Source organism: Branchiostoma lanceolatum, chromosome 1, assembly GCF_035083965.1.
Source record: "Branchiostoma lanceolatum isolate klBraLanc5 chromosome 1, klBraLanc5.hap2, whole genome shotgun sequence".
In the NCBI taxonomy this organism is placed as follows: domain Eukaryota; kingdom Metazoa; phylum Chordata; class Leptocardii; order Amphioxiformes; family Branchiostomatidae; genus Branchiostoma; species Branchiostoma lanceolatum.
In genome coordinates, this window is record NC_089722.1 from 9204071 (window position 1) to 9232034 (window position 27964).

Here is a 27964-nt window from a genome sequence, read left to right on the forward strand (position 1 = left end):
TCGGAACGGAGTCCGCTTTATGAAACGGCGTCAAACTATCAGCTCGATGGGTTCATGTTTTTAGTGGAGCCCTATTTGTCAGCTGGTATATGGTGTTCTGAAATGCAGATTTTGTACTTATAATAGAAAACTCCCTCCTTTCTATCTCTTTCCTTCCTCCCTTCTTTCTATCTCTTACTTTCTCCTTCCCTTTTATTTTCTTTATTCTTTGTTGTTTTCTGGTATATTCTTCGTCATAAGATAAGTTCGTGTTTTTATCCTGTAATAAAGAATGCTGTTTCATTGAAACTAATTTCTTCAGAATGAGAATGTATACGTGTTGCGATAATCCGAGCTATAACAGCATCATATATGATTTAAACCCAATCTGTTGACTAAATCTCTTGTACACAATATTGCTGCTGGCCCGCTACAAGCTGCTGAAAGCCTCACAGATGACGGGACAAAAACGGGAGACTTTTCAATCTCTCGATCGGCTCATTGTGCGCCGTGCCGATTGTTCTCTCAGCTTTTGTAATGCGCTTAACCTATTGGAGTATGAAACGGGTGTTTTGGAGAGGATTGGGGAAGGGGAGGGGGTATCCATAAATACAATGATATAGAGGGGAGAATATAACTGTGTTTCCGGTTACCCGACCGATCCTAGCAAAAACCGGCTAACCCTAGCTTTTACGGGAGTCGACCGCTGACGGGACGTACAATTTCTAATCTGAGTGATGAAAACGTTAAAGAATCGTTTTCCAACATGTTCTCATTTCTGTTGCAACAGAAAAACGTGTTATAAACAGAATACAGACACACCACACCTCGGTCCCCGTTAAGTTTTACATTGCTTTAAAATGAAATGAACTTGATCATGTCGGCCGAAATCTAAAGACAAAAAGAAACGAAGGGAATCCTTACCTACAACCAAGGCTTGCTACAACCGTATTTCTAGAGGACTGCCATAGGAAACACAACGATAATTTTCCTAGGCGTAACAGTTATAGCTCTTCCAAACATAAGATACAAGCTAACCTCACAAATGCAATGCATTGCACTTAATATATAATGCCTTTTAAGTACCAGTATTTGTAATATCAATGAAATATTAACATAGCAATTTATTAGCTGATCAACCAACCACTAAGATAATGAATCGATCAATCAATCATCAAAGAGTCAGTCAATTAAGAATTAAGTAGCTTCTTATGCAAAGAAAATGCCTTTTGTATTTATTAATGATCGGCTTGTCAATTTTAGATGGATATGCAGGATTGTTATCTACACCGCTATTCCTCCAACGTCAACCAAATACTAACGTCACCCATCTTGATGAAATAAAGCACAGATACTGTATGCTAAGACTAAGAAGCCTTTCCTAATGTTTTTGAAACACATTAGCATGCTTAAACCTTACTTTCTCTTATCATTGCCGTAAAATCTTAAGTGACACATTTTATGTATCATGTCAAAATTATCGAACCTGCGCGAACCCGTGAAACCCCGTTAGAGGCGGTTATACTTCCCACATCATGTTTGAAAAAATATAACGGTAAACCAATAGATGTAACGTTACATGTAAAACATAAACATGACTATCGTCTGTACTCACCAGGATTGATATGCTGGCGGATGGTGTCCGTGACTTCCAGCTGAAGTTCCTCGGGATACCTTTCCAGTCCGACCCGACGGAGCTCCTGGCACTGATCCGAGACAAGGACCTGCCCCGCTACCTCCCGATCTACGACAAGGTGGGTAAAATCCAAGACGTAAAAGTTCTCCTTACAGACGCGCCGTTGTTGAGTGAGGTACTGTGTGTATGTGAAGGCGTGTGAACGGTGAATGTCCCACCAGTCCCCGCCACCTCGGGGATCGGGTATGCGTAGAGAACAGTATTGATGCCCGTCTACAATGGCCGCCCGGCTCACGGGGACCGAACAGCGGGAAACTCCCTTTCTCAGGCAAATGGCGAGCCGATTGTGACGAGTTCTCCCCTTTGTTGTGCTGAGGAGCCGTTTTCTTCACTGATGAAAGACCAGCGTGTCCAATTCACTTACTCCGCGCATCCCGTCGCCATGGCGACGGCCCCCGTATTCCTACCCTCCTTTCTTACGCCTAGCGCACGTCTGAAAGAGCACACAAAGCGATTAGGCTGCGGGGGCTATTCTCTCCCTTAACAAGTACGCCCAATATTTTACTTGTTACCAAACAGCTCGAGTGCCCCTGTGCAAAGAGAGGGGGACAATGGGAACATAACAGTTGGTTCTCGGTGATAAGGACGGCTGGCAGAATAATGAGACGGAAAAATTGCCGTTCATTAACAGTAATGAGATCGCAGAGGTCCGACAGTTTAAATTTGTATCCCACGATTAACGATTTGGGTGGCGGAATCAAATCAAAACAATACTCTTTCTCGAATTTCGTACATTTTTTCGGCCATGTTTACTGCTGCTGATGATGATCTTTATTTGCACGTTCTTACCCACAAGTGTTATATGCAGTAGTTTCGCTATTACGTGAAATTCGTAAAGAATTATTACTTGTAGCGTTCAGTGGGAGAACCAAAACAACTGAAGCTATACTCACAACATCTATCGTTTACACAACAGTCAAACATGTAAGGCTAATGATATGTCTATTTCATGAGTATTCTAATCTAGTCTCTGCTAAAGCTTCAGAGTAATATATTACTGCACAACTATGTATTAATCTAAATTATATATTTCGTTGTCTTTCTTACTTGCGTGTCAGAATGCGAAGCAAACGACATTTTTCACAATCAGTGGTATAGATAGCTCTAAAATCTGCCTGTAACTCTCCAATTTTTACAATTTTTCAAATGTTTCTCAACCACAAGACACAGAGGAGTATGCACAAAACAAGATTCGCCCCTTCCACCCGCAACTTCATCTCTCCACCCCACGAATCAAACCATGGAAAAGCAAGTCTGTATGCTATTTCCCTCTAGACTGTGTAGCAATTAGAAATCATCATTGACATGATAGGAAAGATAGAAAGGCGACTGACAAATTTGAAGTTGTTGCAATCAGAACACAACATTTCTCCAGAGACCGGATCTGCGCGGTTCTCACAGTTAACACGCGGAGGATCACGACTTCTGATTGGCTGTCATTATAACCAAGCGGTTCTCCCGGGAAATGATGATATCAGATTATGTTTACTAAGTACAGGTTTTCTGTGGCTGATAAGGACTTAACAACTATTTTTTGAATCTTAGGTTTGAGGCGTATGGGAAAATATCAGGTGTATGTATTCCCAACTGACATCGACGTAGTAAAGTACTGTATGCGAGGATAAGGTGAACGAGTCCCAAAGGATGGTGTGTACCGGCTGTACTTATTGATCCGGGTTGTAGGTGGCGCTGCTGAGAACAAGTTGACGACAGGGCCACCCTGACGATCTTTCACTACGTCATGTTTCAATTCAAATTTCATCTTCCGGTGCAAAAAAAAAAACGTAATCAGAGACATCTTTTCAAAGGTTCGGGAAGGAATGAAAATTGTTGAGGGTATGAATTTTAGACTTGAATCCATACAGCTGCACATATATGCATTGTCAATATATCTTAATCTAAGAGATTAAGTAGAATGATAAATAGCTATAAATGACGTGTCACAAAGTCATGTCCATGTAGGAACGACGTAGGTAAGTTTATTTCCAAACAGCGCTAATAGTACATGATTAATATCTTTAAACCGTAATAAATATATATATATATATAAATTTATATTGTAAATGAAAACAATGTTTCTTAAATACACGATAAACACTACATGTCTTATAAAGACATACACTTCTTGCCACTGCTACTTTGACAAGTTTGAATATAACTTCTGGATACATTAATATCAAACAATACAAGTGTCTTATGAATAAACTGACTGTACCTAAACCCATAGAATCCAACATTTTCACCATTACCAAGAAGCGAGAAGAAGCAAAACCTAGTGCATATAACGTTACGGTAGACTACGATGCTCATACCAACATGTGTATGTTTTTAAACATGTCTTTGTTGTTTCCTGTACTTAACACAGTTGGATAGAAATGTACATGCATTAGATTAGAGATCTTCATTAATCTCTCTCTATATATGTATTATAAAGGAATACATTTCTTGCCATTGCCTCATTGTCAATTCTGAATATAATATAAGAATATGAGACTAATTTAACTTCCAACACAATACCTCTGTTGAATAATAGAGTTGTCTTAGAAATACATACAGATATTGCCATTGGCACATTGACAAGTTTGAATATATATAATTTTTGGATACAATGAAAATCTAGACATATGAGATGAATGTTTTGTAACTAAACAATAGAATCGTAAAGCTGGTCAAAATCTTATGCCAGCCGAGCCGGTAAATAAATAAAGTTGTCTTATAAAGACATACAGATATTGCCATTGGCACATTGACAAGTTTGAATATATATAATTTTTGGATACAATGATATCTAGACATATGAGATGAATGTTTTGTAACTAAACAATAGAATCGTAAAGCTGGTCAAAATCTTATGCCAGCCAAACCGGATAAAGTTGTCTTATGAAGACATACATTTCTTGTCTTAGTGCCTTGGCAAGTTTAAGTAGAAGTCCTGGTTTAAAATATGACATCACAGATAGTGAGAATGGGAAATATACTGGCTGGGCGAGTAAAGGAAAATGAGTGCAGCAGTTGCAGATTTTCACATCTGTAGATAACATTGTAACATTATAATGAATCTACCAGGAAACGTTTGGTAACAAAATCATTTATAGCTTTTAAACACAAAAAAATCGTAAAATATGTCGTAATAAATAGATAAATAAATGAATAGTATATGTCTTAATATAAGATACTGGCATTGCACCTGCCAATGCAGATTCAGGTGGGAATTCATATTTCACAAAACTAACTATGCAGGCTGTAGCTGTCTATGTCATAATGTCATACTTCTGGCCTATGGAGGTCTAGTCATGACCCACCCTCCCCTCCGGTTACACTCCGGATAGCCGCACTAGCATTCCCCGTGACGAGGTAATCTCCCAGTAGATGTTGGAAGGAAAATAGTTTTACCCCTGCGTGTTAGAGAAGCACGACAGCCAGTAAACGTGATCTAACCCTCCCAACATCTGCTTGGAGATTCTTTGCGGTTCTTATTCCCCACACCTGCCACATGACGTCATGCACAACCCCGTGACGTAATCCCCCAGTTTCCATAGGAACCCCCGGTACTTGTACATCACCATGGCAGCGCGAAGCTGGCGGTCCTGGGGCCTGGACACGGCCTTGGGTGTGGTGGTCTGGTCGTCATGGAGACTGATGTCGTCACAATGCATATCCTGCTTCACCTGAAAAAAGGATTATGATCAGGTTTAGGTTATCGGAGTTATTTTGAACCATAGTAACAGGGTATTTGTATATCTTACCCTTTATACAACAACCTCGCGAACTAGCATGACTTTAGTGGGACCTCTATATTACTACCTTACCTTTTCATTTTCTACAATCATTTTGATTTGAAAATTGATATCTAGATGAACCCATGTGGTTCAACACCGTCCTTGTCCTACTTTTAAAAAGATGTACAGGAGGACATGCACTTGCAAATGAAAGTTAACCTATCCTACATCCAGGAACAAGTCGAGATATATTACAGAACATGTACCTCCTTTGTTGACAAATACCAGAAAGTGAAAATGATCTCGAACCAGTTTGACTGACTGAAGAGCTACTCTTCCACTGCAGTCGTGACAGAGGAGGCAAACACTATGCACGGTATTTACAGGTTCACTGTACCGGGGGAAGTCCCCCAGGCTCTTTTCGACAAGGACAATGAACAGTGGACAATCGCTTAACGTCTCGTTCTAAGGACTGCAACCCTTTTCAGTAGCGTGCGTGTCGTTACTGGGTGAGTGACAACAGCCGGGATTTGAACTCCCAAACTCCTGGTTTAGAGACAGAATCACTATTAACCGGCACAGGACCACGTCAGAAATCAGGTACTGACCGTTTGTCGGAGCCGACTCAGCACGGCCCCGCCTGCCGCCCGTGCCCGGGCCACCTTCCCGGCGATGTGTCGGTGACGCAGGGTCAGCTCGTCGTACCGCACCGCCTTCAGCAAGCTGTCGTACCGCACTAACGTGTCCACAATGGCTGTCAGCTGCCTCTGAACGTCTGACTGCTGAAAATAAAGGACAGAGAGTGTTAAATGGGCGTTACCTTGATGAATGGGTTAAGGTTTGAGAAAAGCTTTGTTCAAGATCAACATAAGTTACTGTAGTACGTGCCAAGAAGTAACACTATAACGACGAGAACAACTATAGACCAGGCGCGTAGGTCCAATTAGGAAATTTCAAACTCAAACCGCCCCTACTGTTTAGTGTAGTTTGTAAGAGCACACATAGGACTGTGTGCCTAGTGTCTTTTACTAACACACCTGTCTAACAAGTACACAGCTTAAATAGTGTATATGAACACTGCGTAATTTGTAGACTTGCTTAAGGCTACTGAATAAGTTAAAGGGGCTTACCTGTGCGAACACCTTGGTCTCGCGCGGGAGTGATTTCAAGCTGAAGTCGCGCAGAATGTCGTCTTCTATATAGTGGTGGGCTTGCTGAAAATAACAAACGCAAAGAACAGAACTTTGAAGGGCGGACACATTTCAGGACTTATTCGTATCGTACACAACAAGCTATATATATATATATATGAAACAGTCTCAAAAGACTCAAAAGTATGAGTTCAAGACATAAACCTCACCATGGCATCCAGCGCTCTCCCTGCCAGTTTCGTCGCACCACCAACCAGTGTCGGCAGAGTTTTAACGTGGCGTTTTCTGTTGCGAACAAATACACGACCAACTGGTTCTCGGCGACTACACGCTGCCAGATTGAGTAGAAGGCTTAGTGTAAGACAGAAATACATAACCCTATGGCTGGCCATAGGGAGTCCAACACAGTGCTGACGATAAAGAACAAGACACGAGTAGCAAAGAAGACTTTTGGAGTGCAGTCTTGACTCCACGTGGAGCCTGCAGGTACAGACCTTATGGGCGTCTTGGTCATATTTATATCTTAAATAGTAGGCGTGCCTGGCGTCGTCAAGGTCTGAATCTTCCCCCTAAGAGGGGTTTTCGGCTCTTTTTCTGACCTTTTAAGGTGTAAAAATAGGACCACACTTCCTCTACAACGTGGTTACTGAAGTGACGTCACAGTATTGGATTAGGTAAACAAAGTGTAGGCCAAGTGTAAACAATGTATTTAGGGGGGGAGTAGTGGGTACAATTGAATGTTACGTACCACGTCACACCTACACTTGCTGTTTGATGTTTAAGTTTATCAACAAGGTTCGCCACCACCTTCGCTTTCTTTACATCACCCACTTTCACTGCATTCCTTTCCAACCAAGTGTCGTATCCCTTCACAAGAAAATCAATCACTGATGAAAATGTCTTTAAAACAACGTCAAATAACATACGTATAGAACATATTTAATCGTACTGATGAGCATGGCCTCCAACACATTTTCTAGTTTGAATATTTATTCAGTACTAATAAGTTTATTGCAAGCCAGTAATGTATTTCAATTGCTTCTAGCCGTGACTTGTAATCTCCCATGTATTTTTCTGCTTTCTGAATTATTTCTAACGATAGCCCCATGTAGCTATGTCTTGTTGTTTTCATAACGATTAGCTTTCATTTTAGGGAGGGCCCCTATCTACACAAATAGACCCGGAAGGAACATAGTTTTTCGACAAAAAAGTGCAAATTGACAACTTCACTTTGTACCAGTAGAAACTGTTCATTATGCACTGATAAAAACGACACACAGGTCGTTGAAACGTCTACAGAAGAATGAAATAGGGTTGTGTACCGAAGAAAACTATATTCGATTGATTTACCAATCTGATAGAACCATTTATGGTGGGTAGACCCGAAAGGGTTTTATGGAAAGTTCGCTTGACGCAAAAATCAAGACAACATGGTATTGTCGTTTTCTATTTCCTTTTCAGGTGGCTATCCTTTAGTCGTAGATGGTCCCTTCCTTGTTCCATCATTCCTAGCTAACAAAGTAGAACGAAAAATACATTCCACGAAATTGGAAGAGAGTTTACATATTCACAGTATGGGTTTTGTATTACCTGTGTAGTCTACCTCATTTCTAGGGTTATTTTTGGAAACACGAATATACACAAGCTATTTGTGGTGCTGTGGTGCAGTACTGATGCAACACCTGTCTTCTGAAGTCGTGATTCAAGGAGCTACCCAGACCTTAACCCGTGTCTGTGTTTTCGAAAGGCTGGTCACGGAATGTGTCGTGTTCTACGTCGAGCAGTGAGGACAGGGCACTCCTAGATCCTTAAATAGTTCACCGACATAATGCTTGCGTTGCGTCTAGAAACTGTTAAGTTTTGGGAGCTTGTGAATGATGCGCGTGTGTGGTATATTTAGTGTTTTTAATCAGCTAGCAAAATTTCAAGTTGGTCTCAAACTGGAGTCCCTAACTGTGAAGTATGCTTTCAAAGAGCCGGGCGTGTTTTTGTTGTACACCCATGACGATGGCGTTCAACGGTTGGGATTAAGCCTGGTGCTTATCGTGTGACTCACGTCACCCAACGGTGTCTTGTGTTCGATGCAGGTCAGCCAGAACTATACAGAGAAGGGGGTAGTGGGTGAGGCCGTGACTACTCCTTGAAGGAGAATACTTCCGCACCTCCGGTCCAACTTGGTAACCATGTTATGCTTAAGTAGTCACAATAAAGTAACATGGCGGACAAAGAAACCTGCTGTGTACATGTACTTTCACACACATATAGCTAGCGGTGAGTGGGGCGCACATCTCTGGGGGTGGGGGTTAGTCAGGGGGTGGGGGTGGTGGTTAGTCGGGGTGGGGGTTAGTCAGGGTACCAACCTTGTTAGTTTACATCCGCCCCATTGTTAACAAAATATGTATAAACGTTATAGAAAGCGAACTATCCCTACATTGCACACATACCAAACAGCCACCTTTGTCAAGGCTGACATTCCGAACCCACTTTCACCGCAAGGCAGGTGTAAATTGCGTAAATCTAACCTTCTCCTCCAAGCGGAGGTTTCTGTCGGCGGCTAGTAGTGGCCGCGATTTCTTTCAGCTGAAGGGAGGCAGCCGTACGAAATCGCGGCCACTACTAGCCGCCGACCGAAACCTCTGTTTAGAGAATAAATTCAACCCAGCAATCCCCATACTACAGCGTGAATAAGACATTGCTGCGCAAATGTTTATCGGGGTCAGCACGATTTGGTTAGGAATGATATTTTTCATTCTCTGACACTCGAAGTCAAAGATACAGTCTGCCAAAGCCAGAATTCTGTTCATCCAGTAAGGGCCGGGTCTCATTCGTCGCGCGATGGTCGTACGATCACAAACTGAAGGCATTCTTGAGATAGTCGTGCACATGTCGTACAAAACCCAACAGTTTTGTTGCGGAAAAGACTGTTTTAGATATTTGTCGGTGGTGGGTTCTGTCAGCCTGCTTGAAAACCCCACGGCATCCAAATCGTACGACGACCTCCGACGATTGTGACCGCGCCGTCACTCTCAAGTATTCCTCAAGTGGTGCCGGAGTCCGTGATATTCATGAATTCGGCTTTATCATGACTTTGAGATAATGATAAAAGAATGTACGCAAATATCAATGCAACGTTTAATATCATGGTTATGTTTTAATGATATTCAACAGAACTTTGCAACAGAACTGAGCCAGCTTATAAATGTGATTTATGTAGCAGAGGCTGCCATCGTCGTATAGGGCTGTTTAGGCATAGTCGATGCTGTAGGGCTGTTGTGAATGAGGATTTTACCATGGTCGATACTTACCGACGGAGGCCATATATATAATAATGTTCAACAAGGCAGTGTTTACCTAGGCTCGATCATCATATCTTTCTAAGACATTTAGGATTTTTTGCCTTTGATATTGTTTCCCTGCCTTTCAATTAGTGTCGCCTGTTAACCTGATTTGTTGTGTAGAAATTTAATTGATACCCGAGAGTGCTTATCAGCAGGGAGGTTACGCGTCGAGACTTTGTAATTTACTAGAATTGTTCATATGTGGGCCTCTGTGGCATGACGCATTACACCCACGTACTCAAAGAAGAGAGAAATGTCCATGTATGTACTGGCTATGAGGTGGGGTGTGACTATGAAAGGCCACCACATTGAGATGCGTGGGTTCCACAGATCTGTTATTGTGAACTTTAATATGTTTTCATCCAAGCTTAGGACATCCATGAAAAAAAAAACATTATTAGTTTTCTCTACAACAAAAGAAAATGCCCTACAGTAAGGCTACTGTGGATTTATAAAGCATTACGTCCTGGCCTGAAAGGTGAAGTACAGAATGTATACCTTTGTAGTAATGACTTGGGGCGTTATTTTCCGCCTAGGTTATTACAGCGAACATGATTGCTGTTGATCCAACGAATGGCGGGTAACGTTTGAACAGCAGGCAGAAGGAGATAAGAGAGGATTTCTCATTTCATCGGTACGCTTTTGTACTTGTGCACATTCCCTGGGGACAGAATGCAATCTACGTATATGGGATGGGCTAGCATCCACCAGGCCTTCCTAGTACGGGGGTATGGATCGTAGAATTCGACAAAAAAAGGGAATAATTTGCCAATAGAGTCATTCCACGGTAAGGTTAATATTTCCCCCGCGCCTACAAATGAAACCCTCCGATGGCCAAACTTCCCTGGCAAATATTCTCCCTATAGCCGGCGTGGTTAGTCAGGTAGAGACTTGGGAAGGGCCAGAAAAGGGGGGACATGCAGTTAATAGCAAGGGTAAAATTGTCCCGGGTCGACTAGTATTAATTTGTCACAACTATCCAGTGACCAGTTATTGGAATGTTCGGGATCAAGGTACTCTAGTGAGGAGGGGAGACTAAGGGTGTTAAATACCATTTTGACATTGATACTTTTCCAGGAACTACCTTATCGCAAGACGATAATCTATGCAAATTCTCATGACGTCATAATGTAAACTCCCCAATGCCAACGTGGTCCCGTAGCGAAGTGATAAGGTCTGTCGGAAGACATATTTTTTCTTCTTCTTCATACAATGACAATATTTTCATGATAAAGCAATGATCTGTCAGTACGCGAGTCCCACAGAAACTTGAGCCCCCTGGATCATGGACGTAATAGATGGAATATATATGTCCTAGAAAGAGTCGCCGGCCTTCTCGTTATGTTGGTCACGTAGTGCAGATGAAACTTCATGAAAATTCCTGCAGCAGGCCGCTCTACCACCGCCGGCGCTTACCGCCCTGTCAGGCCTGATTTACGTCTGTACGAGATGAATTGGAAGCAGAAATTCAAATAGCTCATGAGGAAGCCGACAGCCCGGTCCAATATGAGATACCAATATACGAGGAAAACGGTGTCTTTATTTTAGTGTTGTCTCGATATAGATAACCACTCACAGCTTTAGCGTGACTGTGAGAAGCTAAAAAGACATTTGTGTAAAATATGTTTGGTATACATTCCTATGGTATAGCTTATTGCAGCTGTAAACCTAATGAGTCTTCTCAGTCAATTTTTAAATAAAAAAAATGAATGCATTGTCATCTATTCCATGCGGATAAACAGAAATGGTTATATTTCCTCAACTTTCGCGTCATGAAATTATAATACCGTTGGAGATGGGCCGACTCTGATCAGTCTGTCTCCATGGTAACGCCTGCAGATGACGTCAAACGCGTGACGATCATTCCAAACCGAAAATTCACGGTGAATTCTTTCTTTGTGTTGGATCAAAGCTCAAATCACACAATTAGGATCACAAGATATCTTGACGTCTTTCAGGTCCTTCAAGACAGCGGCAAGGGTTTCCTGGTGGGAGGGTCGCTATCCATGGCGGACGTCTTGCTGTTCGAGGCGCTCCTTAGTGTGGATGAGACGTTTGCGGACCTCCTTAAGGATTACCCAAAACTACAGGTATACTATATTGGAGAGACACATCTCCAATACATTATCATATTGGAGAGACATATCCAATATGTTACTATATTGGATACATATCCTATATGTTACTATATTGGATACGTCTCTCCGATATAACAGTACATAAGTCCCAATAGTATTGGTGACAAATATTGGACCCCCTGTCCTACTCTCCAAGCAGATGTGCGGATTCCAAGTCGTATGGTCACATGGTGAGGCGTTCACTGAAAATCCCACACATTTGCTTTTGTGGGGACCTGATTTTGCGGTAGAAGAAAGAAGTTTTTTCTGTGTTTTATGTTTGCGGTTGAAACCATGGAAACGCATATTCGTGGTGTCATGAATTCATGATGGACAGCTCACCGTGAAAACCGCGATTATAAAACTATCGCGAACATTTCAAGACTTACCGTATCTAAAAAAAATGCACAAAACGAGCCTACACCATCCATCTGCTTGAAGATTAAGCTCTTGCACATTTATCATCATGAATATTGACCTTTCGGCTCGTGTCATCAACGTATAGTCCGGTTTTGGACCAGACGACAACAGTGCGTGAAATGAGTAGATTATATCTCTGAAAATAGTAAATTGCTCCCGACCAAAACAGCACAAGATTGTGACAGAATAAAATAAAGGTACTTCCGCAAACCTTTAAATAACCAACAGTCAATATCTGACGGTTAAGTGTCCCTTACTTCTACCACTAATACCCTGCTATATAGAAGGAAATTTAAGTCAGGTAAGTAATAGTCTATTCCCGAACGTTCTCTGTATTTCTGTAGCTACTATCATAGAGAAGGGACGGCGGGGAAATTAGCGGCCATTACGGCCCACGGTATCAATCTTACTTGAAGACAAATCACCAAGCTATCAACTGTTTTGTCGATATTGAGAGTAAGACTTAGAGAAAGGTAGAGCTAGATATGTAATTAATTGTTCAACCTATCGGTACATAGTGTACATGGATATGAGCATCCGTTGTTTGAAAAAAGCCGATTTTGGACTCCCCTCATACATCATAATTCAAAGATACTGTTAAGTATAAAATGCAACGATAAACCATGTAAACCACTGGTGGCTCACTCTTGGCGACGTCGAGGCAGTTATGCTGTGCAAAAACGTATAGAGTTTGTTTCCTGAGTGTGTAATTTTTAGACCAATGAATAGTACTTTATAAACTCATTTCGCCGTATTCACTTCAAAATTACGGACCCTACCCGGCAGTTAACCGCCTGTCGTAATACACTGATGACTGATGACCTCAGGCCGGAGTCAATGGTCCTATTTCCGACATTAACGGAAAAGCGGTTTAATTTCGGGGTTCGGCAATCAGGGGACGCGCGATTGACTCGGGTCGTAACGACCCTGGTTCGATTCCCGATAGCCAGCAACAGCCAACCGGAAAAGGGCCCTCCGGGATCCTCTGACTCTGATGACCATATTTCATTGCTCATTTCTATAATATGCCCGATGCTTGGTCCTACCAAAAATACACTGTGTCAGTATCAGTTATAACTATTTTACGATGATGCAAATTGGCATTACAATATGAATATGGCATTTTCTATTGTAGATAGTATTTATTTAGCCTCTACCAGGCTCCATATTTCGCTGGAAAAATAGTAGAAATCGGCCAAATAGACAGATAACATGCAAGAGGAGTCAGCCGGTCGGGGAGAACAGCTTACGTCCATGGACAGGCTAGTATTTACTAACCATAGATGAAGTTTCTGTTCAGGACGCTTTGACCACGGCACTTGGTAAATGGGGGGGGGGGGTGGGTTCGCTCGGAAAGTGTCTCTAGGAAAATTCCGGTGTGATTTATGACTGTACATGCAATAAACTTCTCATCATCTGTCACCAAATTATCACAAAAGGACACAGAAGGCATTAACCTTGACTACCGTGGCAGATCAGCATCCGGGTACCAGCACAATTGAACCCTGGGAAACTCCTGGCCTGAGAACGAGATTCCGTACTCTCGTTCCAACACCTCCGGCCCTGTCTACGTACCAAACTGTGTTCAGCTACCTTAAACTGCATAATGCATACAAAAAATTCGGTTTGAATTGAAATCAAATGGAATCAACCAAGCGTGGAAATAGATGTGACGCTGTTGACTTGATGATAAGCAATCCATCATCAAAGGTCAAATGAGGTCAATCAATGGTCGCTAACCCGATCACGAAGCGTGGCGGGACCGGTAATAATATTTGCTCACTCCCTACTAATTCCATCGCGATGATGAGATCGTGCTGTCTCCGGGGAGTCTGCGTCTCGTCGGGGTTTTCTCTTTGTTTGCACGCTGCATCATGGCAAGTAGACTGATATGGTGAGAACGACTTCATATATACCCTATATGAAGTCGTTCCTTGCTTCGTGTTCTCACCGGTACATATATAATAAAGGTCCTAACTGTTGGTACGTACAATTCACAGTGCAATGACAATGTAATGACATACATACTTTTCTTCTATTTTTCTTCATAATTTTGCGTGAAATTCTAGTAGATTTGCATGTTGACGGAGTATGCTACGGGCGACCAAAGAATCCGTTCGTAGAGTCCCCTCAACTCCAAACTCATCAGCGAAGGCCGTCACCAAACACGGACATCAACCTACTCCAGTCTATCCCATAATGATGAAGCACAATAATGATGTTTTAAAGAGGGAAAGGGCAAGAACAGACATAGACTTTTTTTCGCTAAGAGCTGACATGAGTGGCTTTTATATTTTTAAGTGGATCCGACCTTAATGGCCTAGGCGGTTCTCAGTAAAATCGCCTGTCAATTTGGCCATTAGAGAACGAACATCCCGCACAAGTCCCGCTCCACTGCTGTTTAATGTGTTCCCAAGCTCATCACACAAGCAGGGACAGTCTCAATGTAGAAGTGTTTATCGACATGGAATCAATTTTTTACAACTTTTGAATAAAGACAATTTTGAAGAAAAAATATCGTGCTTTTTAGTATGCGGTTAGTCAAATAACATAGGTCGTTATATTCTTACACCTTGAAATGGTTGCGTTTCGGTCAAGAGTAATTCAAGAAGAGGAATGAATCAATGTTGCTACATGTGTGCATTCTGTACGTTTGAAAGGATCGTTCAGGGGTCTTCCCTATTAATGTCGAGTAACAGCCTGAATTTTAATCGGATGCAGATGTTCCACAATATGTCACGTAAAGGGCCTGACGTTTCCGTCTGGTTTACCACCGAGTTCGCATATAGATTGATACATTAGAACTGGCATTTCTTCCCGAAGTGCGAAACATTCAGGGTTAGTCACAGCCAAAAATGTCACGGGTTAAACCAAACGTTGGTACCAACGTTTGTTAACAACGAACGAAAATGACAGAGCGATATGTGGCCAAGCATGTAAGGAAGAAATGTTATTTCAGACGAAGAGAGTCTACACTATTGAGTGATGTGACGCACAAGATAACGGAATGGAGCATTTCATAGCGATGCTTCCATTCAATCTGCCCAATATGTCGTTTGAAAGACACCCGCAGGATACCGGTACTACTACTAGTGCACATGCCATAACATGGTCCTGTCCTTAGTGCTGAAATGTGCTCACACATGTAGTGTACTGGTGGACATCGCGTCGATAAAACCCTGACTTCGCAACCAAAAATACGGGGCCATAATTTCGCTCAGAATGATCGAGATACTGTCCACATATTGATACTGACGTACGTTTATTATCGTACTGCTGGTCGTTCAGCGTAATATCTGAGCTAGCTGCTGTCGCGCCGCGTGCCTGCGAGGCTGGTGTGTTACGCCGAAGAGCGATTATACTGGCTTTGCAGATACAGATACTCCTTTATATCAACATATTCTTTTTCATTCCGTATTATCATTTCACCAGTCACCAGACCATAGCTACTGGCAAACACGTACAAGTGTCGCTAGTATTTGCTGTCATCGGCTGTATGGACAACATTGGAAATCGAAAACACCATCCTGCACTTACTTTGAACACGGAAAAGGTTTTCATGTACCTTTAATGTCCGACCAAATGGAAATCAATACCAAGCGCAGATCCATGCAATAAAGACCACACAGCCAATACTTACAACCCTTTATATTTTGTGGCCAAACGGTATATTTTGTCATGCTCTGATAACTACAGAGGCTTTTAGGACAGCAATTTTCTATCTAAACAAGAAGTATTGGGTGTTTTATGTGTAAAGAAGTGCTTCTTTAGAATGGACGGGCTGTTAGGGACTTATCCCCAGTGCAGGGCTTTAGGCTGGGATTGTCGACCCATCACAACATCATCTCCGCACTATTGTTTTGTAATAAGCTGCAATTTGTTTCCATTGATAACTCATCCCCTTGTGGTCTCTGGTACTCTTCTGATAACTGTGGTTGCGTAGTTTTATCCACAAGGATTAGGGACCAACCTTTATTTCAGCTCAATGGGTACGGGTGTGCCTGGCAGCATCATGAGATGTGTTTTAGACATTGTCTGGGTACACTTTATTTGCTCCGAATAAGTCAATATCCATTCGACTTACTTTGTCTATAACATATTTAAGCCCCCCTCCCCCCTGAGATCTCGTGCTTGGCATCAAATTTGGAAGACTTCACTATTCTCCAACTGTCAAATCATAGGTAACATATGGCACAGCTGAGAACCTACGGCTGACCTCTGACCACGCCTCATGACGGGACTGGAGTACGGACTATGACTATGGATAATGATCTAATGTGTCAAGTTTTGTATGTTTATATATGTATAGAGATATCATTTATTCTCAAATAAACAAATTATTCATTTATGATTGTTATATGTAATGTACGTTTGTTCTCCACGGCCCCGCTAAAAAGTAATGAAATGGCACTGAGATGGGGCAGTCTGGTTAAAGAAAACATAAATAGATTTTAAAAATCCTGAATTTTCTATACGTTGTACGGAAGCGAGTGTTATGTGAGAATAGTTTCCTTGTACATTATATATCGATGGACCATGTATTATATACTGTACTCTTGTTCACAAATAATTCACATTTAAGCATGCGTATAATCTACCCTTCGCTTCCTACAGGAGTTCCGGGACCGGATGGCTGCCCAACCCAACATCGCCAAGTTCCTGGCAGGCGGACAGAGGAAGCCACTGGGGGACGCGGTGTATAGGGACACCGTTGACACTGTCCTGGGACGGAAGTGACGTTCCTCCCGGATCTGACGTCATCCAGAAATAACCTGGCGTAGCATGGATCGAACTCCAACAACTGTGATGGTTGGTGATTATCTGAAGCCTGGCTGGCCAACTACATCACAAGCCATATTGGCTCTATTTTGATTAAACGTGTGGTACAAATGCCAAGAAAATATTATTGTCATCAGCCATTCACTTAGATAAACGACAGGTTACGTGTGTTGAATAAAAGAGTTCATATGATGTTGCCTTCAGTGTTGTCTTTTAGATTTTGCTTTTTGTGTATTTTCTTTAATATCTGATAGGTTCACACTACCAATGACAAACAGAATAACAGCTGCATTCTAGAATTATACAATGTAATGAAGGACGTAAAAGAAAAGGCTTCTGTTGTCTGTGTGACGTTGCCTCAAAATTGAAGATCGTTTGAAGGAAATTGTCGGTCGACAACAAATACCTGCCTGCCCCAATGTGTGTCAACGAGGAATCAAGCGAATTTTACTGTCTTCCATTCTGGTCCATCCACCTATATACACAGTAGAGAACCCGTCTACCCAAAAGGTTCATGGAGACATGTTACGAGTCACATGGATTGGGTTCATCTTCCCTCCACTTCCACTGTCTCTCAGACCCATCCAGGTTAATTACCGTCTGGTGACCCGTAGCACCGATCCAATCCGATCACTTATGACTCAGACAAACTCTGGGTTCGCGAGTTTTAATTTAGCCCAGTAAACTGCAGTTCGTCCTATATGGGACATACGTTGTTACATATGCATTGGCAAGATGACTGGAAAAACCACAACTTGAAATGATCAAATTAAAATGACGAAAGGAAAGACAAGAAAACTATTAACACGTTTCACAGACGCTCTTCCTGGCTCATCCCAAGGAGGTTTTATATATACCTCCTTGCTCATCCCTAATGAAATTAAGTTAACAAGAAAAGACAAGACGGTCCAAAGTAACGCTGATGGAAGAGGCGCCAAAGTACTCCTGACAAACCCCAGGGGAATACCTGTGGTACTAATGCACCATCAACCCAACTCCAGACAACATAATGTACCAGGGAATTAGCTTAAAATTGGCTGCCTTAGGAAGTGAATTAGAAAACATCTCTTCTCGTCCGCAATGTATGGCTTTAAATTATCCATTCATTGCGTCGCTGAAATAGGACTGAATGAAAGCAATTATTTTTGATGGACTCTAGATTCAAGTTTTATGAAATTCATTACATCTTCATGTTTTTGTTACACAATACGTTACAATGCTCCGCGGGGGGGGGGGGGGGTGTTGCGCATGCAAGCTTTCTAAAACGCACTTCCTCCTTATGAATGGTTATATTTCATCACGTTTGTAAGGTCAACATGCGTTTCTATGTAATCATTTCCTCATACCAAAACTAAACACAGTAGAACGTTTCCTTGATTTAGAAAGCTTCTATACTCGAAAACAGGAAATAGCACAAGTGAAAGATACAAGTCATTTGATCCCTATTGGAGCTTTTAGCTCTCAGGCAAAGTCGAATTGATTTATGGTAATACACAACTTGTTTTGACAACATCCATCCGTAAAAATGTCCACAAGATTAAGTCAAAGATCTGCAAACCTTTTAGAGAGATCCTCGCAAAGACCCGTGGATCTTCAGTGCGTACAAAAAGTCAACATCTTCCCTCGTTTGAGTAACGGTGTGCCAGCTGAGCACGCGGTACACTGATACATCTGCAAATGTTCCGGACGTTTCCATGTCTACTGGAGCATACAGGGATTGGAGCTGTCTTATCTGACTGGAATGGAGGCTTTCTTTGGTGTCTACACTGCTCACTTGTCATACAGGGGGGTATGTAATGTTTGTCATGGGATATAGAGGGAAAAGGTAAAGGTAGAATTGCTGATTGCAGGCTGAGGACGAAGTATGAAGCTTTTTTGATAGCTAGAAGTGCAATAGGGCCATGTCACAACTCATGTTTCTAGCCAAGCACGCCGGGTCACCCCTACTCTTTCTGATAAGTGTGTTGGTTTTTATGTGAGAAAAAAGTCAGGGATTTACAGAGAACTGAGCATTATATTTGACACGGTTTTGGGTGGTAAAGTTGTTAGCAATCTCGCTACTGGATCACACAGTCAGTGGCTAAGAAAATCTGGAGCCAAAGCAGGAAAGATGTAAATCTCAGTATACATGCTACTGGTGGGGCATCAGAACATTTTGGCACCATGACGGCTCGGCACCAGGCCTAGTAGGAGTCAGCTTATGGTTAAGGTTATGATTAGGGTCGAGTTAGAACTAGGGTTAGGGTTAGAATTAGGCATTGAACCATCCTGGACCTAATGCAAAGTCGTCCAGGTTGGCTAGACGCTGAACTGTCCAGGTGCCATGGAATCTACTGGTAGTAGGTGCAGTCCTTCTTTGTGGACAATGTACATTTGTAAGTTACCAGTCTCCTGTTCAGGCCAGCTGCCCTTTGAGCCACCCGTCTTGGCAAGATCCCAACAATAGTTGTCTATAAATAGCTGTGTGTTTGGATAAAGTTGTTTTTTTCAACTATTTTCCTTATCTATTGTTTAGGCCAGACCATAGACCCATACTAGAAAGTGCATGATGAAAGGTTACACAATGGGCCTTTTCCTAAATGTTGACAAAGAGCTAAAGAATACCACTGGTGCGATTTTCGAACTTAAGCACAAGCTACAGCCATGTTGTGACCTTCATACCAACAACACTCATGTGCGTGGTTATATTAAGTACTGAATAAATACTGAACACATGACATTAAAACAGATGTCATACCAGTGTTTTTTGCTTGTGCTTTATCATCATCCATATTCTGGTCTGCACTCAATGGCGCCACCCAACAATTTTGTTCAGTACTGCAGAATAATACATAAGGTACTCTGTACATGCAGTTTCAAAACATGTATTCCTTAGTGATTAAATAACAATAATTCGAAATTTTTGTAGTCCCCAGTCACATACTTTTTGAAGAATGTTTATTTGAAGACAGCTTTTTAATCAACCAAGAACTAAAAAGTATCAGTTTTGCTTCAGTTTGATACCTGTGGTTGTATATGTGGCATTGCCCCTATGTAGTTGCTGTTTTGCTTTACATCAAGCATGTATACTTTTAGGCACATTGGCTGAGACAAAGTTTCTCCATCTAGGTCTAGAAAAGCCCAAATTTCAGTATGCCATCCTTCGCTAGTGGGATGAGGTGTTTCCTTAAAAGCTGGAACAGGTCATCTCGAACCTGGATAGTAACAAGAAACAAGTAGGTTAGGAAATAGTTTCCTTGAACCTGATGTAGATTAGTTCCTTCACTAAACTTGTTTACAGCACATGAAGGTTAACAATCATCAAGCTCTAATTTGTGGCATAATAAATCATATGTGAAGTTAAAAACTCCTACCCTTATCATGAACAAGTGTTACAGTGTTGAATACACATCAATATCATAATTTATATAAGGGGTGAAAGTCTATTCATGCAGAAGACTTTGCAAGTCTAAAACTTGAACAAATTTGTAATATACTGTAAATCAATTTATGTTTGTGAGAACGTAATTTCACTGTAAAGGGGAAAGGAGGTTTTGGCACAGTTTTAAGCTAGCAGTTGAAACAATCATGCTATAGAAGTACAGTAGTAATGCACATACTTGCAGTGGAGAAGTCTACACAAAAAAAACATGAAAACAAGATCGCTGCTAATATTTCAAGATTTACAGTAGTAGAATACAAAGGAATAGATGGAGATAGGTGAAGAGACAGTAACCATACCTCTGGAATGTCACAGAGCCTCCTGAGTTTCACATCTCTGTAGGTCCAGTCTAGAACTACACATCTCACATGGTCCAACCTTAGAGCATCTGAACACAACAAAACAGGATACAATGTCAATGTATGGGACTACAATTACAACAACTTATGTATCTTTACTTGAAAGTTCATCTGTGTTGGTAGAAGTCATTCTGAATGGAGTTTAAACTGTAAATGCCAACACAATAAATTGGACTTACACAAATTTTCGACTGATCAGCTACAGTCTTTGTCAAGGAGTGAACAATCCACTGCTTCTGTGACGTCACGTTAGCAGTCGAAAATTTGGGTAAGTCCAATTTATTGTGTTGGCATTAACAGTTTAAACTCCAAACTTATGTATCTTTGTTCGATTGTTTGCTTGTTTGATTTGATGTACATGATATCTATCTGTATTGTTACCAAGGTCAACCCAAATATTACTACAAATTTGTTTCGTGAATACAGTACGAATAAAAAAGCGTTTTCCTACCGTCCTCCACCAGGGTGGCTACCCTTGCAGGTGTCCCCACAGCCAGGTGCACCACCTGTTTGGACAGCTGTTCCACCTGATCTTGCACCTGGAAAAACAACAGTGCAGCTGCATGGACTGAAGTCTAAAATTCACATTCTGAATAATTTCATGTTTTCTTACTCCCCTAAACCTTTTTTATGATGAAAACATGAATTAAGAGACACTTCATGAAATTGGAAAAAAAAACACCATGGACATTTCAAGATTGAAAATAAATCATATACCTTTATGTGTTTGGCAAACAGTTTTATAGACCTTGCCTTCCCTCTGAAACTTGCAGAATCTCTGTGGAAAAGAACAACAACAAAAAGTAATTTGTTTAGCGGCCATGGTGAAAAACTATTGTTTTCAATGCATAGCTTTTCTGCAATGAATCATTTTCATCCATATAATCAATGGAGTTAGAAAAGAGCAAAAGGCCATGCTATATGTACAACTCTCCCAAGTCAAATCAACAAGTCTAGAAAAGGAAAGCAAAAATTTGTAAATTGCATTGCCTAAGTTTATACTTAAGCAACCATATGTAACAGCAAACTCATTTGTACATGCTGAAACTTTTTTCCACAACCAGTAGCTTCCAAATTGAATAGATCAGAAAGATACCTCAGAAGTCACCTACCTATTCAAATCAACAGCTCTCTTGGCTGCACCTGTCAAGACCATCACCAAGGGGGCCCCCTTGGCGTCGTGGGGCCCTACGAGGGACAACCAGTCTGGAACAACTGTGTCATTGGAAAAGAACAGTAGCAATGATGAACATCTTGCAAAAGTGATGGGTCTTGGTTGAAGAGAAAATCTAAGTGAATAAGTGTGTCAAAAAGTTCTTACCTTCTTTAAGATATGATGAGATACTTGTGTGGGAGAGGTCATTTGGAGACAAGAAGTGCTGGTCTGGTGAGGGAATCAAAAAACACAATATCTTATTTATGGTATTGCATTTACAGTTGTTACAGCTTCATAATGAAGTATTCAGATACAGTCAGTACTTTTGATCTTCCTTAAGTTACAAATACAGTAATACATAAAATTATTATTATATAACTATTTTAGAGAGCTTTTCAAGCACAAAGGTTACTGTATATCTTATAGGTGTTATATGTATAAAGTATAAACCTATAAAAAGTGACAGAAAATACAAAGAGGGATAAACTGATGAAACAGTTCAATCTCCCTACCTTCAAGTGTGAGTTCCTCCATCTCCACTGCTGTCAGCTCCATCTTCTGACCCCTTAGGAGAATTGACATCACATCAGCTGGGTTTGGGGCAGTGGGTTCTGATGTGAGCTGCTCGCTGATCTTTTTCTGTGACAAAATAGGTTAGTCTTGTAGTTAAGAACAATGGCATGTGATGGTGCAAGATTGTTTTTCAAATCCAATTTAAGAAAAAAGATTGTATATACATTTCATTTGTATATTTCATATACTTTTACCTTCATATCATCATAATCATCATTGCTCATCTTTTATGAATTAGAGGTCGACAAAAATTGCTCACCATTACAGTTTGTTGCTCATTTTACATCAACAGTAAATAGAACTAGAAGTGTGACATCAGCAATATATCATAATTACTAACCACATCTTAAACATTCAAATTCTGTGATCTACCAGTATATTTGTTGTTTGGCAGAAAATAGTACTGCAACATATGGGCACATAATGATTTGCTTTAACCTGTTTCCAATGAAACGTCACAGTATTTAGTTTACAGATGTTTAGGTATACAAAAACGGTATGGCTACATCCTGTCAATAGTGCCAAAAAATTCTTGTTGACAGGAACATCCTGTCAATAGCCTAGGGCATATGAAAACATGCCTACCTTAGTCCTCTTTCTTTTATTCTTCTTTGAGGCACCTGAGTCAGGTACATCCTCGTGTTTCCTCTTGACTGTGTCTTGGACTGGTCTGTTTCTCGTGATGGTCTTGGGAGTGGTCTTCTTCAACTTTGTCTTTGCCGGCTTACGTTTGTCTTTATTTGTTTGTGGAGGTTCAACTGGAAAAGCGGCAGACGAATGGAATTATGGTAAAAACACATACAACGTAGGATGATTATGAAAGATAATAACATTACATACATATTGGTAATGGCATGGGTTTTGTTTCACAGTTACGTCAGTAAAATCATATGAATACGACTTTACAGTTTACTGAAAGAAAAGTTGTATATTGATGGTAACTTACAGTTGGTTATATGAAATAAAAAGCCTTGCTGAAAGAACTCTACTCTACTCAGTACTCTACTCTATAGATCTAGTGCTCTACACTACTCTACTCTCACTAGTAGTAGTGCTACAGTACTCTTGATCTTCTTGATCTTGAGCGGGTACTGGGCAACACTCCTCTGTTGGAACAAGGACATTATAATGTCCTTGGTTGGAGTAAATCGCTCTACTCTACTCTTGTATTTATGAAGATCACTGTATAATGCTTCAACTTTGTAACAGATCGATGGGATTTTAGAGGCAAGACAAAAAAAGGATACGGAAAACATTTTATCTCGTAGGTTTTACTGCAAGTTCAGATATGCAGATACAGAATCTGCATATAAACAAATCATTTCGATGTCGCCTCGTGTCGTTGTTTGTTGTTGTAACGTTACTTGTTTTACGTCTATCATCACGCTAGACGTAGTCACTAGGTGCAGGGCTTCCCTTGGTTCCAGTAACATGTCGATAATCTCTAAGCTTTTAACCCTTGGTGAAAAAAAAACATGTGTCCAAACATGCCCCTCTCCCTCGTGCTTACATTTTTTCCAAAAGGGGGAGGGGGGCAGGAATAAGGGCGGGATATACAAGGGCAGAAAGATCGTTGTACATTTTTACCGAGTCCATATGAACACAGCAACACTGGCTTATATACAATTGTAACTGCCTCCTTTGTCAGTACTGGACAACCAGTACGGAAGTGGTCGTCAGAACAGGAGCTCCAGTACTGAGACTTTCTCAGTTCTGGACTTCCTGTACTGGGCAGCTTCAGTACTGGGAACCCTCCTGTCAGAACTGGAAACCGAGTACTGAGACTACAGTTAGTACTGGACGTCCAGTGCTGAGAATGACTCAGTACTGGAGCTCCTGTGCTGAGGCCGCCGACTCCTTACGGACACGTACGTCTATCGAGCTATGACGATAATTTGGATGTCCATCGCGCAGCTACGATTATACTTAGCCATTAAAACATATTCAACTAGAGTTCCACGACCTCATACCTTCGCCATATGATTTTAACCTTTATGACTGACATATCAGGGGTGTTTGTCATCAATTATAAATCATACCAGTTGATCTTCTTCACCCAAAAAACAAAAGTATGAGCGTAACAAAGAAGGTTATGATAACAAAGTAACATTTATCATGAATTATGCAAATGGGGTCCTTATTACCATAATTTGATTCAACAATGTTCACATTCACATAACTTCCAAATGACACAAGTATGAAATTGCCATCCTTTACCTGTATGGTTTTATAGTAGTTTCTCATTAATTATGCAAATTAGGCCTACATTTGCATATTTTTTATCTATCAAAATTCCTCAGTAACAAATGTCACATATGTCAATAGTCATATCATGGAATACAGCGGGTTTTTAAAATTGTCTCATTAATTATGCAAATTAAAATCTGATTTGCATAATTATCGTCCAATCATACAAAGCATTACGTAAGCTATCTACATACCAAAAATCATTACCATCCATCAAGCCCATCTTGAGTTATAGTATTTCCTCATTAATTATGCAAATTAGGTATTCATTTGCATAATTGATATCTATTAATATTTCTCTCTTCTTCAGTTACATATGTCACATGTTTGAGAGTCCTGTCGTGGAATTTGGCCGATGTATAAACTTTCCTCATTAATTATGCAAATTAGATACTGATTTGCATAATAAGTATCTAATCATGTACATCATCACTCAAGCTATCTACTTACCAAAAATTATAACCATCCATCAAGCCCTTCTTGAGTTATTCCCTTTCAAAGTCTGAACCAAAACCTGCTCCTGCAGTTCCAAAAAAGCCGCTAGGGGGCCAAAACCTATACCACTTACTCTCTGTCCAAAGAGCTATCTACCACTCAAAAATCAGTTCCATAGCTTGTCCAGAACACGAGATATTGAAACAGGAAGTTCCGCTGCAGTACCGTAACAAGCCGCTAGGGGACCCAAAATCTAATCATTTCCTAGTCTCATCAAGACCTACCCACCTACCAAATATCAAGACAATCCATCTAAGCCTTCTCGAGTTATGCTGTACATTACACACACACATACATACAAACGCTACCCTCTGCATAACCTTCTCGGCGAAGGTAATTACATATACGGCCGCCGCAACATAAGGCGAACGCGACTGCCGGAGGACAACGAGACGACATACAGGAAACGTCTCCGGGAGACAAGAGAAACGTAGGCGGCTAACAACGAAGAGCGGGCCGTTCGAGACCAGCGGATCGACCTATCGATCATCCTGTGGCAGACGCTAAGACCTGTCCTCCATGCCCTCGGCAAGAGGCTCTCTAAAAAAGGTGCGGCGATTAGAGAGCTTCAAGACGAGGGCATGAGGCAGGAAATAGCCAGCCACGTGGATGGTTATTCTCCACCACGCGACCAAATCTCTGCAATATTGGATCGTGCCATGTTAGAGTTTCAACGGAAGATCCTCAACACAGAATAAGCAGCCGGACCTCAACGACACCCCGGCCCTTTTCAGGGCCACCCCCGGCCCTTTTCAGGGCCACCCAAAGAATTCCCAAAAGGGCTATATCAAAAAACCTCCTTGATCTATCACAATCACAACTGCCACCACCACAAATAAAGTCGATGTCTCAAAAGTTGTGTCTTCAGTTTTTACTCATATCAGTCAGTCGAATTAGTCAGTGTAAACCAATACATACGTCAACCAGAACTGCACTTCCACTACTTACATTCTGATTAGTACTGGGTCGTCCCAGTACTAATAGATCCTAATAGAACGTGAGTACAGGGCGCCCAGTTCTGAAATAATTTTACGACTCGGCTTCCAGTACTGAAGAGTCACTATTTACTGGTAAATCAAGTACGGAACCCGTTACATCCGTAAATCAGTACTCGGTTATCCAGTGCCGAATGACCTCCGTACTGGGTAACCAGTACCGAATGACCTTTGACCTAGCCGGAACGCAAATCCGTACTGGAACCCGAGTACCGAGATGAGTTCAGCTCTGGAACCCGAGTACCGAAAAAAGTTCAGTTCTAGAAAACGAGTACCGAAACAAATTCAGTTCTGGACATCCAGTGCTGACGAAGCTTCAGTACTGGAATAAAGCCGTTCCGTACTGGAATTCTTGTACGGAACTTCCTTCCGTACTGGGGGCCGAGTATCGGCGCCAATTTCTCCACGGGTTCCGTACTGGGCGCCCAGTAAGGAGCCGGTTACATCTGTATATTTGCGCAACACTGAAGATTCTAGGAACATTAAACTATACAGTAGCAAACCTTTCTTGTTCGCAGAATCATCGTCGTCTTCTTGTAACCACCATTCATCCTGCAAATCGTCCGCCATCTTGGACTTGTGATGAACATAGTCGCTCATTCAGAGACTTTCATTACAAGATGGCAGACTGATTTAGCCTTTACTCGGGCCACACTTCCCCCCAACGTGATTTGAACCATTCACTTTAATGCAATAACGTTATACTATTTGTAATCAAGCACCGGTTTAGAATGGGTTACGGAAATTCAGTTTTCGCCGGTAAAAATTCGACATTACTAAGATCTACTAAGTGATCCTATTAAAGTTGTACCGTTACCTTTCACAAACGCCACCTAGTGACGTGAACGTTTATCACCGCCGAGTATAGTACTAAGAGTAGGAACGTTTTCAGAGGAGTTTGTGGTCAAAGTTTAGAGTTAACCTGAGAATAAGATGAGTCAGAAGTCGTGAAGTAGGTGTTTTGTTACGTTTTAGACCAACAGGCAGGTTTTCTTGATCGATGTTTCATTCTCACTTGCTTGTCTTCTCAAGTTACAGGAAGTAAAAGACACTGGACCGATAAGGGGCAAGTATTGTAGTAAAAAGAATCGTTCAGTGTCTAAAAATAAAACACGTTACGCGAAGGTTTTTTCCCGAAAGCTCAGACTCTTCCTGGACAGTTTGAGATTCACTGAGTGTCTATCATATACACTAGTGGCAACACCTTGTCCATTTATCGTTGATAAAGTAAAAGCAAACATGATTGTGGAGAAGCAGAGCCCGTTCCTGTACGGCGGACCGACCCGTCGGGACCGTCTGTCCGTGTTGGTAGGGCCGCTGGTCGGCGTCCTGGCCGCCCTGGTGTGCGGGGTCAGCGTGCTGACGGGGGTGCCACGGTGGTGGTGCACAACATGCAGCAGGAGCTGACAGGTGTGAGGCGGGAGTTATCAGTCATGCAAACCGAGAATACCGGCCTGAGGGAGCGGTTGGTGGCGGTGGAGAACCTGCTGGGTGGTGCACTTCCTGGACAGGACCGGAC

The 27964-nt window shown here is 41.5% G+C and overlaps 2 protein-coding genes across 2 annotated transcripts; both read right to left on the bottom strand.

The window, feature by feature from the left end:
- Positions 1-3634: 3634 nt before the first annotated feature.
- Positions 3635-7452, bottom strand: LOC136432345 (uncharacterized). The gene is made up of 4 exons (XM_066423543.1): positions 6755-7452; positions 6525-6608; positions 6003-6176; positions 3635-5343 (listed from the first exon to the last, which is right to left on the bottom strand). Exons 1-4 carry the CDS (start codon positions 6935-6937, stop codon positions 5149-5151), a joined length of 636 nt encoding a protein of 211 aa, XP_066279640.1. The 5' UTR covers positions 6938-7452; the 3' UTR covers positions 3635-5148.
- A 12667-nt stretch (positions 7453-20119) lies between these two features.
- LOC136432352 (protein CMSS1-like) lies at positions 20120-27079 on the bottom strand. The gene is made up of 9 exons (XM_066423555.1): positions 26949-27079; positions 23294-23466; positions 22648-22774; positions 22301-22363; positions 22092-22194; positions 21697-21757; positions 21431-21518; positions 20920-21008; positions 20120-20393 (listed from the first exon to the last, which is right to left on the bottom strand). The coding sequence occupies exons 1-9, from the start codon at positions 27043-27045 to the stop codon at positions 20310-20312; spliced, it is 885 nt and encodes a 294-aa protein (XP_066279652.1). The 5' UTR covers positions 27046-27079; the 3' UTR covers positions 20120-20309.
- Positions 27080-27964: the final 885 nt, after the last annotated feature.

Coding starts and splice junctions, on each gene's coding strand:
- LOC136432352 (XM_066423555.1), bottom strand. CDS start 27,045: ATGAGCGACTATGTTCATCACAAGTCCAAGATGGCGGACGATTTGCAG. Junction 23,467..26,948: donor TGATTCTGCGAACAAGAAAG/GTTTGCTACTGT, acceptor CCGCTTTTCCAG/TTGAACCTCCACAAACAAAT. Junction 22,195..22,300: donor CTCATCATATCTTAAAGAAG/GTAAGAACTTTT, acceptor CCAATGACACAG/TTGTTCCAGACTGGTTGTCC.
- LOC136432345 (XM_066423543.1), bottom strand. CDS start 6,937: ATGGCCAGCCATAGGGTTATGTATTTCTGTCTTACACTAAGCCTTCTA. Junction 6,609..6,754: donor GGAGAGCGCTGGATGCCATG/GTGAGGTTTATG, acceptor TGTTATTTTCAG/CAAGCCCACCACTATATAGA. Junction 6,177..6,524: donor AGACCAAGGTGTTCGCACAG/GTAAGCCCCTTT, acceptor CTTTATTTTCAG/CAGTCAGACGTTCAGAGGCA.